General features: G+C 49.6%; 1 protein-coding gene and 1 pseudogene across 1 annotated transcript; one reads left to right on the top strand and one right to left on the bottom strand.

The window, feature by feature from the left end:
* Positions 1–1,120: 1,120 nt before the first annotated feature.
* LOC140628783 (cytochrome c oxidase subunit 5B, mitochondrial pseudogene) lies at positions 1,121–1,781 on the bottom strand (annotated as a pseudogene).
* Positions 1,782–5,102: 3,321 nt separating this feature from the next.
* RAB39B (RAB39B, member RAS oncogene family) lies at positions 5,103–11,211 on the top strand. The gene is made up of 2 exons (XM_072818051.1): positions 5,103–5,357; positions 8,253–11,211. Exons 1-2 carry the CDS (start codon positions 5,143–5,145, stop codon positions 8,677–8,679), a joined length of 642 nt encoding a protein of 213 aa, XP_072674152.1. The 5' UTR covers positions 5,103–5,142; the 3' UTR covers positions 8,680–11,211.
* The last annotated feature ends 1,307 nt before the right edge of the window (positions 11,212–12,518 follow it).

The raw sequence follows: 12,518 nt of genomic DNA on the forward strand, positions 1-12,518 counted from the left end.
ACCCTGGAGTCCCGGGATCAGTCTCGCGTCGGGCTCCCAGCTTGGAGCCTGCTTCTCCCTCTGCCTGTGTCTGTGCCTCTCTCTCCTCTGTGTCTATCATGAATAAATAAATAAAATCTAAAAAAAAAAAGAACTTGGGTGCCTTGAGGTGGGGAGAAAGTAAGCATCTGAGCACGCTAGACAGGGTGAGTATATGTACCCCCACTTCCGTGCCTGTGAGCTCTGTGATGTAACCTGAGAGGAGAGTGGGGTGAGGCCTAGGTCACTAGCCAGCGGGTCTTGAGAAGGAGTTGCAGGGGGAGGATGCAGCTGTGGGGGTTGCACCGACACAAGACATGTGACTATGCTGGTGCAAGTTGAGATGTGCTTGCTGCAGGTGTCTCTAATAAACACCAAATTTCTGACACGTAGAACAAAAATTACTAACATTTCATTCATAATCTTATATTCGTCGTAAATTGAATGATTATAAAATCGATGATAGTTTTTGGATATATTTGGTTAAATAAAATACATTTAAAAATCTTTAAAGAGGGCAGCGCTGGTGGTTCAGTGGTTTAGTGCTGCCTTCAGCCCAGGGCGTGATCCTGGAGACCTGGGATCGAGTCCCACGTCGGGCTCCCTGCATGGAGCCTGCTTCTCCCTCTGCCTGTGTCTCTGCCTCGCGCTCTCTCTCTGTCTCTCATGAATAAATCAATAAAATCTTTAAAAAAATGTTTAAAAAGCAAGAAATAATCTGAAAAGACCTATAACAAGTGAAGAGATTGAATTAGTAATCAAAATACTACCCCCAGAGAAAAGCCCAGGCCCAAATGGGTTGAGTCTTAGCAACCATTTAAAAAGAATTAAAACCAATTCTTCACAATCTTCCAAATAGCAGAAGAGGAAGGAATACTTCTGAACCCATGCCATGAGACCAATATTATCCTGATGCTAAAACTAGAGGAAGACGTCACAATAAAAGAAAACTACAGACCAATAAATACTATGAAGCTGAATGCAGAAATCCTCAACAAAATACTAGCAAATCAACTCTAAAAACATATTTAATAAATTATACACCACGATCAAGTGGGATTTATACGAGGAAAGCAAGGTTAACTCAGCATCCAAAAATCAATTAATGTCATACATTAATAGAATAAAAAAACAAAAAGCACACGATCATCTTATTTCACATGATCAGTTGCAGACAAGCGGTTTGACCAAATCATTTGGAACACCCTGACAATTACCATGAGAACTAGTAAGTGAGTTTGGCAGGACTGGAAATTATAAAATCAATTAAAAATCTATTGTATTGGGTGGGTGGGGGGCACGAGAAGAAGCCAATGCGATGGCTGGTCTTTAGGGGAAAGAAGAAACTTGATAGCTCATTTTGAGTAAGTTAGTGCAAAACTGGGTGGGCCAACTGGTAGGGCACCAGCTTGTAATGGGTTCCTCAGCTAGGGCATCACTGATCTCACCTCTGCGTGGCCAGAACAAGATGAACACACTATTGACCTATTCAAAGATGCAACCCACTATTTGTTGGTGATAGATGGGACTAAATTAGGGTGGGCCTTCGTGCTTGAAGGTGTCTATGGGACCAGCATATTTATGGGTCCAGCCCCTTCTGTGCACTCATCATGACCTCCCTCTGCAGCCCAGTTGCCTGCTCATCTCAGTAGGAACACCACCTCCCAGTGCCACGGGGTGGACTGTGGCGACTCCATGGGGACTGTGGCCCTGAGGTCTTGCGCAGCCAGCGCTTCAACTCCACAAAGTGACCTCGAAGCCATCACGTCCACGTCTGTTGTATTTTTAAACACTTACAATGAACAGTCTGAAAATGAAAATAAGAAAACTTCATTCGCAACAGCATCAAAAAGAATGGAATACTTAGACACAGCCAAAGAAGTGTAAGACTTGTAAACTGAAAAGATCAAACATTAAAAAAAAAAAAAGACTTGTAAACTGAAAACTAAAAAAAAAAATTGTTAAAAGAAATCTTGGGCAGCCCGGGTGGCTCAGCGGTTTAGCGCCGCCTTCGGCCCAGGGTGTGATCCTGGAGACCCAGGATCGAGTCCTGCATGGAGCCTGCTTCTCCCTCTGCCTGGGTCTCTGCCTCTCTCTCTCTCTTCTGTCTCTCATTAATAATAAATAAATAAAATCCAAAAAAAAAGGAAATATTTAAAAAGACCTAAATTATGGAAAGATATTGCATGTTCAAGCATTAGAAGACTTAATTAATCTTAGCTTTATTAAGATGAATATACCTCAAATAGATCTGTGAATTTAATATAATCTCAATATCCCAGCTACCTGATCTGCAAAAATAGACAAGCTAATCTTAAAACTCATATGGAATTAAAAGAATCACCCCCCCCAAAAAAAAGAGGCCCCAAATAACCGAAAGAATCTTGGAAAAGAACACAGGAGGAGGACTCACACTTCTGATTTCAAAACTTACTACAAAGCCACAACAACCAAGACCACGTGTTACTGGCATAAGAGTAGACATACAACGCTACAGAATAAAATTGAGAGTCCAGAAAGAAACACGTAGAGTCAACTGATTTTCAACAAGGGTGCCAAAATCCTTCAACGGGGAAAGAATCACCTCTCCCAACAAACAGTGCTTGGACAATTACATATCCATACGCGAGAGAAGGAAGTTGACCCCTATCTCACAGCATATGCAGAAATCAACTCGAAATAGGGCATTGAGGTAAATGGATGTTAAAACTCCAAAAATCTTAGAAAAAAACACAGGAGTAAATCTTCATTACCTTGGATTTGGCAAAGGACTCTCAGACGTGACACCAGAAGCATGAGCAACAAAAGGGGGGAAAAGACGACTTGTATTTCACCAAAATGTAAGATTTTGTGCTTCAAAGGACGCTCTCAAGAAATTGCAAAAAGTGTAAAGAAAATGGGAGAGATATGTACAAATAACGTATCCGATAAAGGACTTGTACCTAGCACATATAAACAACTCTTACGACTCAATAATAAAAAGACAACCCAGTTTAAAAATGGGGAAAGGATGTGAGTCTACATCTCTTCAAGGAAGGTGCACAAATGGCCAGTAAGAGTGTTAAAATATGCACATTGCCACTAGTCCTCAGGGAAAAGCAAATCAAAGCCACGATGAACCAAAAAAATAAAAAACAACACGATGAGCTATACCAGCTCACACGCACCACACGTGTCTAGAATCAAAAAGTCAGGGGATCCCTGGGTGGCGCAGCGGTTTAGCGCCTGCCTTTGGCCCAGGGCGCGATCCTGGAGACCCGGGATCGAATCCCACGTCAGGCTCCCGGTGCATGGAGCCTGCTTCTCCCTCTGCCTGTGTCTCTGCCTCTCTCTCTCTCTCACTGTGTGACTATCATAAATAAATAAAAATTAAAAAAAAATAGAATCAAAAAGTCAGAAAACCACAAGTGCTGGGGAAGTTGTGGAGAAATCAGAAGTGTCAAACATTGCAGCCAGTGTCGAAAACAGTGCAGCAGGTCGTCAAAGCATTCTTCGTACAGTCACTATTGAACTCAGGATTTCCACCCCTGGGTGCAAAGACAAAAGAGTTCAAAAAGTGTGCTCAAAGCAACATTCGTACACACATGTCCATAGCAGCATTATTTATAATAGGCAAAGGTGGAAAGAACCCAAAAGTCCATCGATAGATCAACGGGTAAACATTATAGGACATCCGCACAGTGGAACGCTACTCAGCCATAAAAAGGAGTGTACGTGCACGTCTAAAACATCATGGTAAGTGAAAGAAGCTAGTTATAAAGGTCCGCATATTGTAGGATTCCCTTTAAGTGATATGTCCAGAATATAAAAGTTCACATATTCCATGATCCCCTTTAGGTGAAAAGTCCAGAACATTAAAAAGTCCACATAGTGCATGATTCCCTTTAAGTGAAATGTGCACAATAAGGAAGTCTGTAGACATAGCAAGTGCGTTAGCGGGTGCCTAGGACTAGGAGGGAAGGATGATAGAGGGGTGATGGGCTAAACATCACCCCCAAACAGCTGTTTTGGGGGTGATGAAATCATCTTCAAACTGACTGTAGTGATGGTCGCACAACTGTCAGTCACTCTACTAACAGCCCCTGAGCCTACTCTCCAGGGAGCCAAGAGCGCGCTGTGCGGGTCAAACATCAATCAACCCGGTTTTTAATGGCGCGGGCAGGCCGGGGCGTTGCATCTCTAGAAACAGAACAAAGGGTTTGGACGGGCCCTTGGCCTAAGACGCCAGCACGCAAGTGGGCACTGCACGGCACTGGCACCGAGCTGGTCAGGGAAATGCGACAGCAAGCGACGGGGACCTTTTCATCTCCATCGGATTGGCCAGAATTCCGACAGGATGGGGGACGGTGCTCGGGGGGGAAAAAAAAAAAAAAAAAAGAAGGAAAAAGAAAAAGTGAAGCACTGGGCATTCCCCGCAGTGCTAGGGCGACGTGGAGCGGCTGAGCGTCCGCACAGAGCGCGCGCACGCATCGCACGGGGGAGCCTCGTCGCGTTGGCCTCCGCGGTCCCTGCGGACCGTGCGCCCAGGGCGTCCGCAGCGCCAGCCGCAGGGACCGCGCGTCGGCCAGGGCCGGTGCCAGCGACTCCTTCTCCAGCGCGCGGGACCCAGGGCTGTGGCCGGGGCCGCGGCGGAGCGTGCCGGGTCCGTGCACTCGCCTGGCAGCGCGCCCGCAGGGCCGCGTCCCGCGCCGGGAGCATCCTCGGGGTCACGGGAGGGCCGGGCGCCTTGCTGCGCGCCCCGTCGCCCGCCTTGGCCGCTTTCGCCCTTCGGCGCCGGGTGAGCCGGGGACGCGGCGGGGCGGGGCGGGGCAGGCGACGAGGCGCGGTTTCTGCGTGCGCCGCTCTTCCAGGTAGTGCGGCGGCCCGGGGCGTCGCGTCTACGCGCGGGATTACAGTAACGCGGAGTCGGTGATGAGTCAGAGCGCGGTGCTGATGCTGCTGCCATTTCATCACCTCGGCGAGCGCGGCGCCCGTCCCCGCGCTGTCGCCGCGCCTGGGCCTACGGCGCCTCGGGCTCCGGGGCCAGCGATGCGCCCGCGGCCGACCTAGACCGCCCCGGGCCGCGCCCCCGCCCCGCCGCGCCCCCGCCCCGGCCCCGGCCCCGGCCCCGGCCCCGGCCCCGCCATGGAGGCCATCTGGCTGTACCAGTTCCGCCTCATTGTCATCGGGGACTCCACGGTGGGCAAGTCCTGCCTCATCCGCCGCTTCACCGAGGGCCGCTTCGCCCAGGTCTCGGACCCCACGGTGGGGGTGGATTTCTTCTCCCGGCTGGTGGAGATCGAGCCGGGGAAACGCATCAAGCTGCAGATCTGGGACACGGCGGGTCAGGAGAGGTTCAGGTGGGAGCGCACCGGGGCCGCGAGCGGCGGGAGGGTCTGCGGGGAAGGCGCAGTCCCGGGGGACGGACGGCCCGGCCGCGGCGGCGGGGACGGCCCCGGGGCTCCGGGGACGCCGGCCCGGCCCCGCTGCCGCTGCCCCGAGTGCAGGCCCCGCAGGGAAGGCGGGTCGGGGACCCGCGGGCTTGCACCACGCTCCCTGCGGGCTGCGCCCGGGCGCCCGGCGAAGCGGCGGGGACCGAGCGCTGCAAGCCGGCCCCGTTCTGCATTACTTTGCCAAGATGTTTCCAGGTCATCCCAACATCACTGACAGCTCGAGACACACGACAGGCACACACAGCTCCTGACACACACAGAGGCCCGCACGGGGCCACGCACAATCAGGTGCAGGAGGTCCCGCGGACGGTGCCCCCGGCGAGCGCACACGCACTCATCCCGCACCGCAGGCACGCGCCGGGCTGGTTTCTGGGGAAACCGCCCGAGACACACTAGAGGATGCCTCGTAAACAAAACACACACAGGCCCTCCCCTCGCGGCACCTCCGCGCTGGCTCAGTGGCAGGAATGACAGAGCCGGCAGCCACCCTCCAGAGAGCCGTGCTGGTGGCCGTAGCAGGATGCCCAGTCCCTACTGCGACGCTCCGCGGGTAACGAGTAATCGAGGAACAGGTGTACTTTGCTGCCACAACCCTTTGTTGTTCCTGGGCAGTGGGCATGGTGGGTGACCATAGGCCTGAACACACACCAGGCGACCCGGGGACAGGAGGCCTGAGGAGTAGGACTGCCCAAGCAGAGCCGGGAAAAGCCCAGGGGCAAGGGACAGAGAGCAGGGTACACAGGGAACTTTCACAGAACAACTGGAGCCGAAGTCCCGTAAAGCAGCAGGGACTAGATCAAAAGGACTCAATGGCCCTGTTGGTGTTCAGATCTATTTATGGTTATTTATTCATTTCTCTACTGAACACTGAGCACAGGGAGCACTGGCCAGGGCGCTGAAGAACAGCACAGGGACAGCTGACCACGAACTGGTGCCCCCCCCTTCCCCCCGCGCCCCTGAACTCCCACAAAGCACCCGGTGGCAAAGATCCCTGCACTGGGTCACTTGGCATTCGTGGCTGCATTTCTCATGTCAGAAGGGAAGAAAGGTGCCTTTTGTCTGTTTATCGGAATCTCTTCCTGTATGAACAGCCGTTCCCTGCCCATGGCTCAGTATTTATCGGGTGATCATGATTTGTGAGACTTCTTTGTGGATCACTATCCTTCTCTGCCATGTAGGTCACACAATATTTTCCTCGTTTCTCATTGATCTTTTAACCTCAAGAAAATATTTTGATTAACGGAAGGATTTGATTTTCCTGCAGCCTCGTGCTGTGTCTGTAAAGGCCTTTGTCACTTTCCACACACTCACAGACCATTAGTAGCATAACGTCTTGTAGAGTTTGGACGGGGCCCCTGTACAGCTTGCTCACTGACTCCCTGAACCAAGTTGTTCACGAATCAAAACGTCTGTTCACACTGAATTTTCTGATGACACCCGCCCGTCTCCGGGAGCCTGGAAACATCAGAGAATCAGAAATGCTTTCAGTCTCCGGGGCTCCTATGCCTGGCTCCGGAGACTTGGACTCATTCGTGACGTGCGTTCTTACCATCATGTAGCTTGGGCTTTAATTCCCTGGACAGTGTTTGTTCTCTTGTCACTGGGCCATTTGTCCTAAGCCTTAAGCGATTGAGTCCCCCATTGTTTATCTTTCTCATCCAAGGAGATGGAAAACCTAAAAATAGACATAGGTCAAAAAGCACAGCAGTCTAAAGCGGGTGATTGTAGAGGCAAGTGGTTCGACACCCTCTAGTAAGCCCTAATCTGCTCTACGCAAAGTACCGTCACGTGTCTATGCTCAAGTCAAGAAGCTAAAACATTGGAGGACGTTCGCCCTTTTAGGGTACAGCGTAGGCTTTAGAACATAGACCTTTAGGCTTTAGAGATACTCTAAGTGCACCGCCTTAAGTAAGTCATATCATTTTCAGGGGGAATTTTTGCTGTTTCGGCACTTTTCCCAAGTGGTAGCTCCTGAGTCAGCCTCTCTGAGACGTGTCAGGAAGCAGGGCTGACAGGCACTGTGCTCCACACCTTTGCAGACCATTCGCGATGTTCCTATTTCCACATGGCCTAGAAAATAAAAAATGGAATGTGTTTCTCCTCAGAGAAGACTGATAAACGGGAACCTATGCCTATATATCCTCATGAACATTTTCTGTCAACTAGCATGAATTTATTCATTCTGAGCCTTGTTTAAAGATTTTATTGATTGGGTCATGAGAGACACACACACACACACACACACAGAGAGAGAGAGAGGCAGAGACACAGGCAGAGGGAGGAGCAGGCTCCCTGCGGGGAGCCCGATGCGGGACTCGATCCCGGGACCCCCGGGTCACGGCTTGGGCCAAAGGCAGACACCCAACTGCTGAGCCCCCCAGGCGCCCCCATTTCTAATCTTTTAGATTCTGGGTCAACTACTAGAATCTGTCATGAGCTCCCCAGGTCAGAGAACACTGACATTCATCCTTTCGTTTTTCTTCGTAACGCCCTGGGCCTTCGGCACCCCGTTTTGCCAGGGTGGGAGACTGAGCTGTGCTTCTACCTGAATTGGGTGAAAATTGCCTGTAAGGCCATGAGCAGTCATTTCTAGAAGATACCATGTCAGAGTCTGCCCCTTTGAAATTTCATGGATGATCACTCTTAGAGGAGGACACTTGCATTCCATTGTCTAGAAAACAGCAGCGCATGTTTCCTCGAGGACCGTGTCCCTGAGCGGACACACTCGAACACACTATGTGAGTAGAATGCAGTGCGGCGCTTTGGCCATGGCCTTGACTGTACCTCTCTCTTGTGTTGTAGATCCATCACTCGCGCCTACTACAGGAACTCAGTAGGTGGCCTTCTCTTATTTGACATTACCAACCGCAGGTCCTTCCAGAATGTCCATGAGTGGTTAGAAGAGACCAAAGTACACGTTCAGCCCTACCAAATTGTGTTTGTTCTGGTGGGTCACAAGTGTGACCTGGATACTCAGAGGCAAGTGACTCGCCACGAGGCAGAGAAACTGGCGGCTGCGTACGGCATGAAGTACATTGAAACGTCAGCCCGAGATGCCATTAACGTGGAGAAGGCCTTCACAGACCTGACGAGAGACATATATGAGCTGGTTAAAAGGGGGGATATCACGATCCAGGAGGGATGGGAAGGGGTGAAGAGTGGATTTGTGCCGAATGTGGTTCACTCTTCAGAAGAGGTCGTCAAATCAGAAAGGAGATGTCTGTGCTAGTCAGTCGTTTTATTTCCAAACCACGCTCTCCCACCTGAACTCACAAGTGATCGAAAGGAAAAGAATCCCTGCGTGACTGAGTGGACTCAACCTCCATTTTACATCCCCAGTGAGCCTCCTTCTCGAGGCGTCTATGCCAGGCCGTGGGGGGGGGGGGGCGTGGGAGCCCGACTGAGCGACGTGGGCCAGGCGCTGTTTGTGGCCCGGTCTGGGCCTTGGCTGCTCCGTGTGCCGTCCCTGCACCACGGGCCAAGGGGCTGAGGGTCGGGGAGCTAGGCTCCAGAGAAAGACCCCCATAGACAGGAAAACGATTCCTTGCTGTTTCAGCTCACTCGTAGGTCACACACGTAAAGAAATCTGTCAGGGGGGGAACAGTCTCACATTGGAAACGATTAGCAGCACTAAAAAGGAGTGTGAGATCGACTTCATCAGTGAGAGTGGCCTACACCAAGTGGGTGTGCTGGGTCTGGTCAAAAGGTACCGACCAGCCTCTACACAGCTCACCTGTAGAATGAGGGGCACGGACCAGCTATTTCCTAAGACCCTCTCAAGGCCTGTTGTTCTAGTAAGACTGGTGGGACTGTGAAAAGGGGGGGCACTGCGCATACCGTGTTCCCGCGGCCCAGCAAACGCGCACCCTGGTGATGGAGTAACCAACCGTGTGCAAGGAACCGTCCCATGCAAATTAGCAGATAAGTAGAACAAAGAAACCTCGCGATCCATGCCCTACCCTCTGTCCCCCGCGACCATGCCTAGGGGTTCACCTGGCTGTCTTCAGGGGCCCGGCGGCAACGCACAGGTACAGGGACGCCTGTGAAACGAGCCCCGGGGGCAAACGTTTGCTAATCGACCCTGCACTGAGCACCTGCCCAGCAAGAGGCGCTGTGGCCCTCGCACGTGCTCCACGGTCCCCTGAATTACTTACTGATCATCACAACAGGCCTGTGAGGTTTTCTTCCCCATTTTACAAGAGAGTAAACTAAGAAGCAGGAGACTCACTTGGCTAAGGGGAAGGTCTACCGACTGCTAGCCCGTGCCCCACGGCATCATCTTGTTCCTGCTGTCAGATGAATGAACTGTTACTCATTTGTTTACTTTGGAAGAGATATGACTGTAAATAAATGTTCTCTGCGTGTTAGGATATGTTTCCTTATTGCTCACGACTCAGCTATAATCCTAAGGGAACCCGGGGATGAAACAAAAGGTAAAGCCAATTCAGGTATTAATGACAAGAGGGCTTTAAACAAGTGAATGATTGCACAACTAAGAACATTAAAACTGTGTGGGCTACAAGTGTTCTTGTCACTGAAACACAGTGGACAGATCCTTGAAAGGAACCAAATACAGCAATGGGGGGTGGGATGGGGATAAGACACTCACCTCACAATGACCTTAGCCACCTGTTTGCCATATACCTACACTGGGTCCTTGTCTACCCTAGAGAGTCAGCTCTTAATTCTCAGGTGAACAGACATCTAACTAACTACATCAGAAAATCGAGATGGTTGGCTTAAGGTTCCATTACGTTCTTGAAGAGAGATCGTGCTTTAAATTATTCTCTGGATTGTAGCCAGTCGAGCTAGGCAAAAGCCATACTTTTCCCAGTGAGAAAACAATTCTGAGTAGTCAGGTGTCGCGTATCCATTGTGATAGGAAAGCCTGGCGATGGTAAATTGCTGTGACATATAATATTGAACTTCAGTATGAATGTGACTGAATCTGAACAAAGTTTGAGAACTTAACTTCCGCCAGAATGAAGCAGCCAAATAATGAAAACTACGGAAACAACCGCCTCGGACGAACCTGCAGCATCAACTACAAGTGAATCAATCATCACCTCAACATTCATTTCACATGACCTGGCTTGGGTGGAGTCATTAAGTTGCCAGCTTTGTGGTTTTAGAAGGCAAATAAAAGATGGTCAGTGGGAGTGATGCAAAGTTTCATCGACTACTATAGTGAATTATATCAAGAAGATTCTGGAAGCAAGATTTCCCAGTGCATAAGTGAGTTGAGTGGATCCTGTCAGTTCCAAAAGAGTAGAGAAACAAAACTTCTTTATGGTTTTCTTGTCTCAAATACACTCTATGTATACTGTTCCCATTCCTTGCATTGTTTTAGGCAGGTTTAAAAATACTCAGCATAGGACCCAGCAAAGGTGGCTGAGCTTAATTGCTTACACAAGTTCTAGAAATCTTAAAAATCATTTTAGTAGAATTCAGTGCTGTTGTCACTGCAATAAGTGGGTTTTAGAAAATACGTGTGAAAAAATCAGGTGTTAATACAATACTAAGGATAAAGCTTTAGAAGCTATTTTACTACATAGGTAAAAGAAAAGATCAACTAACTTGTAACAAAGACCACAACTGCATGTTGGATTAGATTGTCTCCTATTCCAGAATAAAATGTACTGTAAACTTTCCCTCACTTTGTTGTGCATTGTAATGAAATGTGGAAAAAAATGTTTTCTTTAGCTGTATGTGAATGAGAATTTGCTTGTATTTAGTAAAATGGTTGATTACGTGACTGTGAGATTTCAAGTGTGTGTTGTAGCTATTTCCACTACAAAGGCTATCGGTTAGGTCTGACGCACAGCATGCAAACATCTCAAAGCCAGAACAGGAATATGATTTTTAGAAAGTCATATAATCATCATGTTGAAAGTCACAGAGGCCTCGCCACTGCCTGAGAATCCCATGCCACCTTTGGCAAAGTTGGTTCTAGCAAGCCTCAAGTCGAATGACTGCCAGGTTTAGTCAAGGATCTTAATTCTGACCCCAGGGAGCAGATCCCAACTACTGTCATCCATCCCTGGAAAGTCTTCTGTTCCCCAGGCTCGGTCGCCTCGGCTCTTTCGGGTCCCACTCTATGGCAAAAATGCTGTTTGTGTCAGGGTCCCCTGTGGTGTGGGACACAGATCAGAACACAATAGTTCACAACAGTGCATGGAGTTCATGGTACACATTCGGGGGAGGGGGAAAGAGGGAAAGATGTTTGATTCCGAGTCTGGGCAGAGGAAGGCTGGACGCCGCACAGCTTTATCATTTTTATAGTCATGAGTGAAGGAGGGAGGAAGGGACAAAGGTAGAAAGGGAAAGCCACCCACGCGACGACATTCAATATAGTTTATCATTCCATTCACCTTAAAACCTCCAGGGACGGGTCATCTTTTCTTCAGTGAATTTCTTTGGCGACTTGATTCAGTCCCGTGGCTGCAAATACCACACATCAGCCAATGAGTCCTGGATTTATATGTCCAGCTTGCCCCTTTGCCATGGACTGCCGACCTTCATAACCAACGGCCTACCCAACATTCCCACTCGAATGTCTAATAGGTGTCAGAAATTTAAAATGCCCCCAAACTAGCTAATTCCCGACCCCCTACCCCCAAATTTGTTCTTACCATGACCTTTCCTTCTTCAGTAAATGGCAACTTCCTCCTTCTGTGTACTTTTGACAAAAACCTCGGAGTCATCCTTGACTGCTCTCCTTCATAGTCCATGTTTGATGTATCTGGTTATGCTGGCTCTACCTTCAAAGTAACCCGAATCCGGCTCTTAGGTGAGATGTTGAAATGTTCTTCCAACACACCAAGCACATTCACACCTCAGGGCCTTTGTACTTGCTCTTTACTGTCTCTGGAATTCTCTTTCCTGAGACAAGTGGCTGGATTTCTCCCTCAGCTCCATCACCTTCTGAAGCCAACAGCCTCCAAACCTGCAAGCAGCTTCCCGAGTCTAAAGAAGCTGTTCTTGACAGTTCGACATAGAGGGTGATTCTTTAGTCTTCCGTGGGGAACGACAGAGTTTCAGGTGTACAGTAAAGAGCAAAGAAACTTA

Source organism: Canis lupus, chromosome X (assembly GCF_048164855.1).
Source record: "Canis lupus baileyi chromosome X, mCanLup2.hap1, whole genome shotgun sequence".
Classification (NCBI taxonomy): domain Eukaryota; kingdom Metazoa; phylum Chordata; class Mammalia; order Carnivora; family Canidae; genus Canis; species Canis lupus.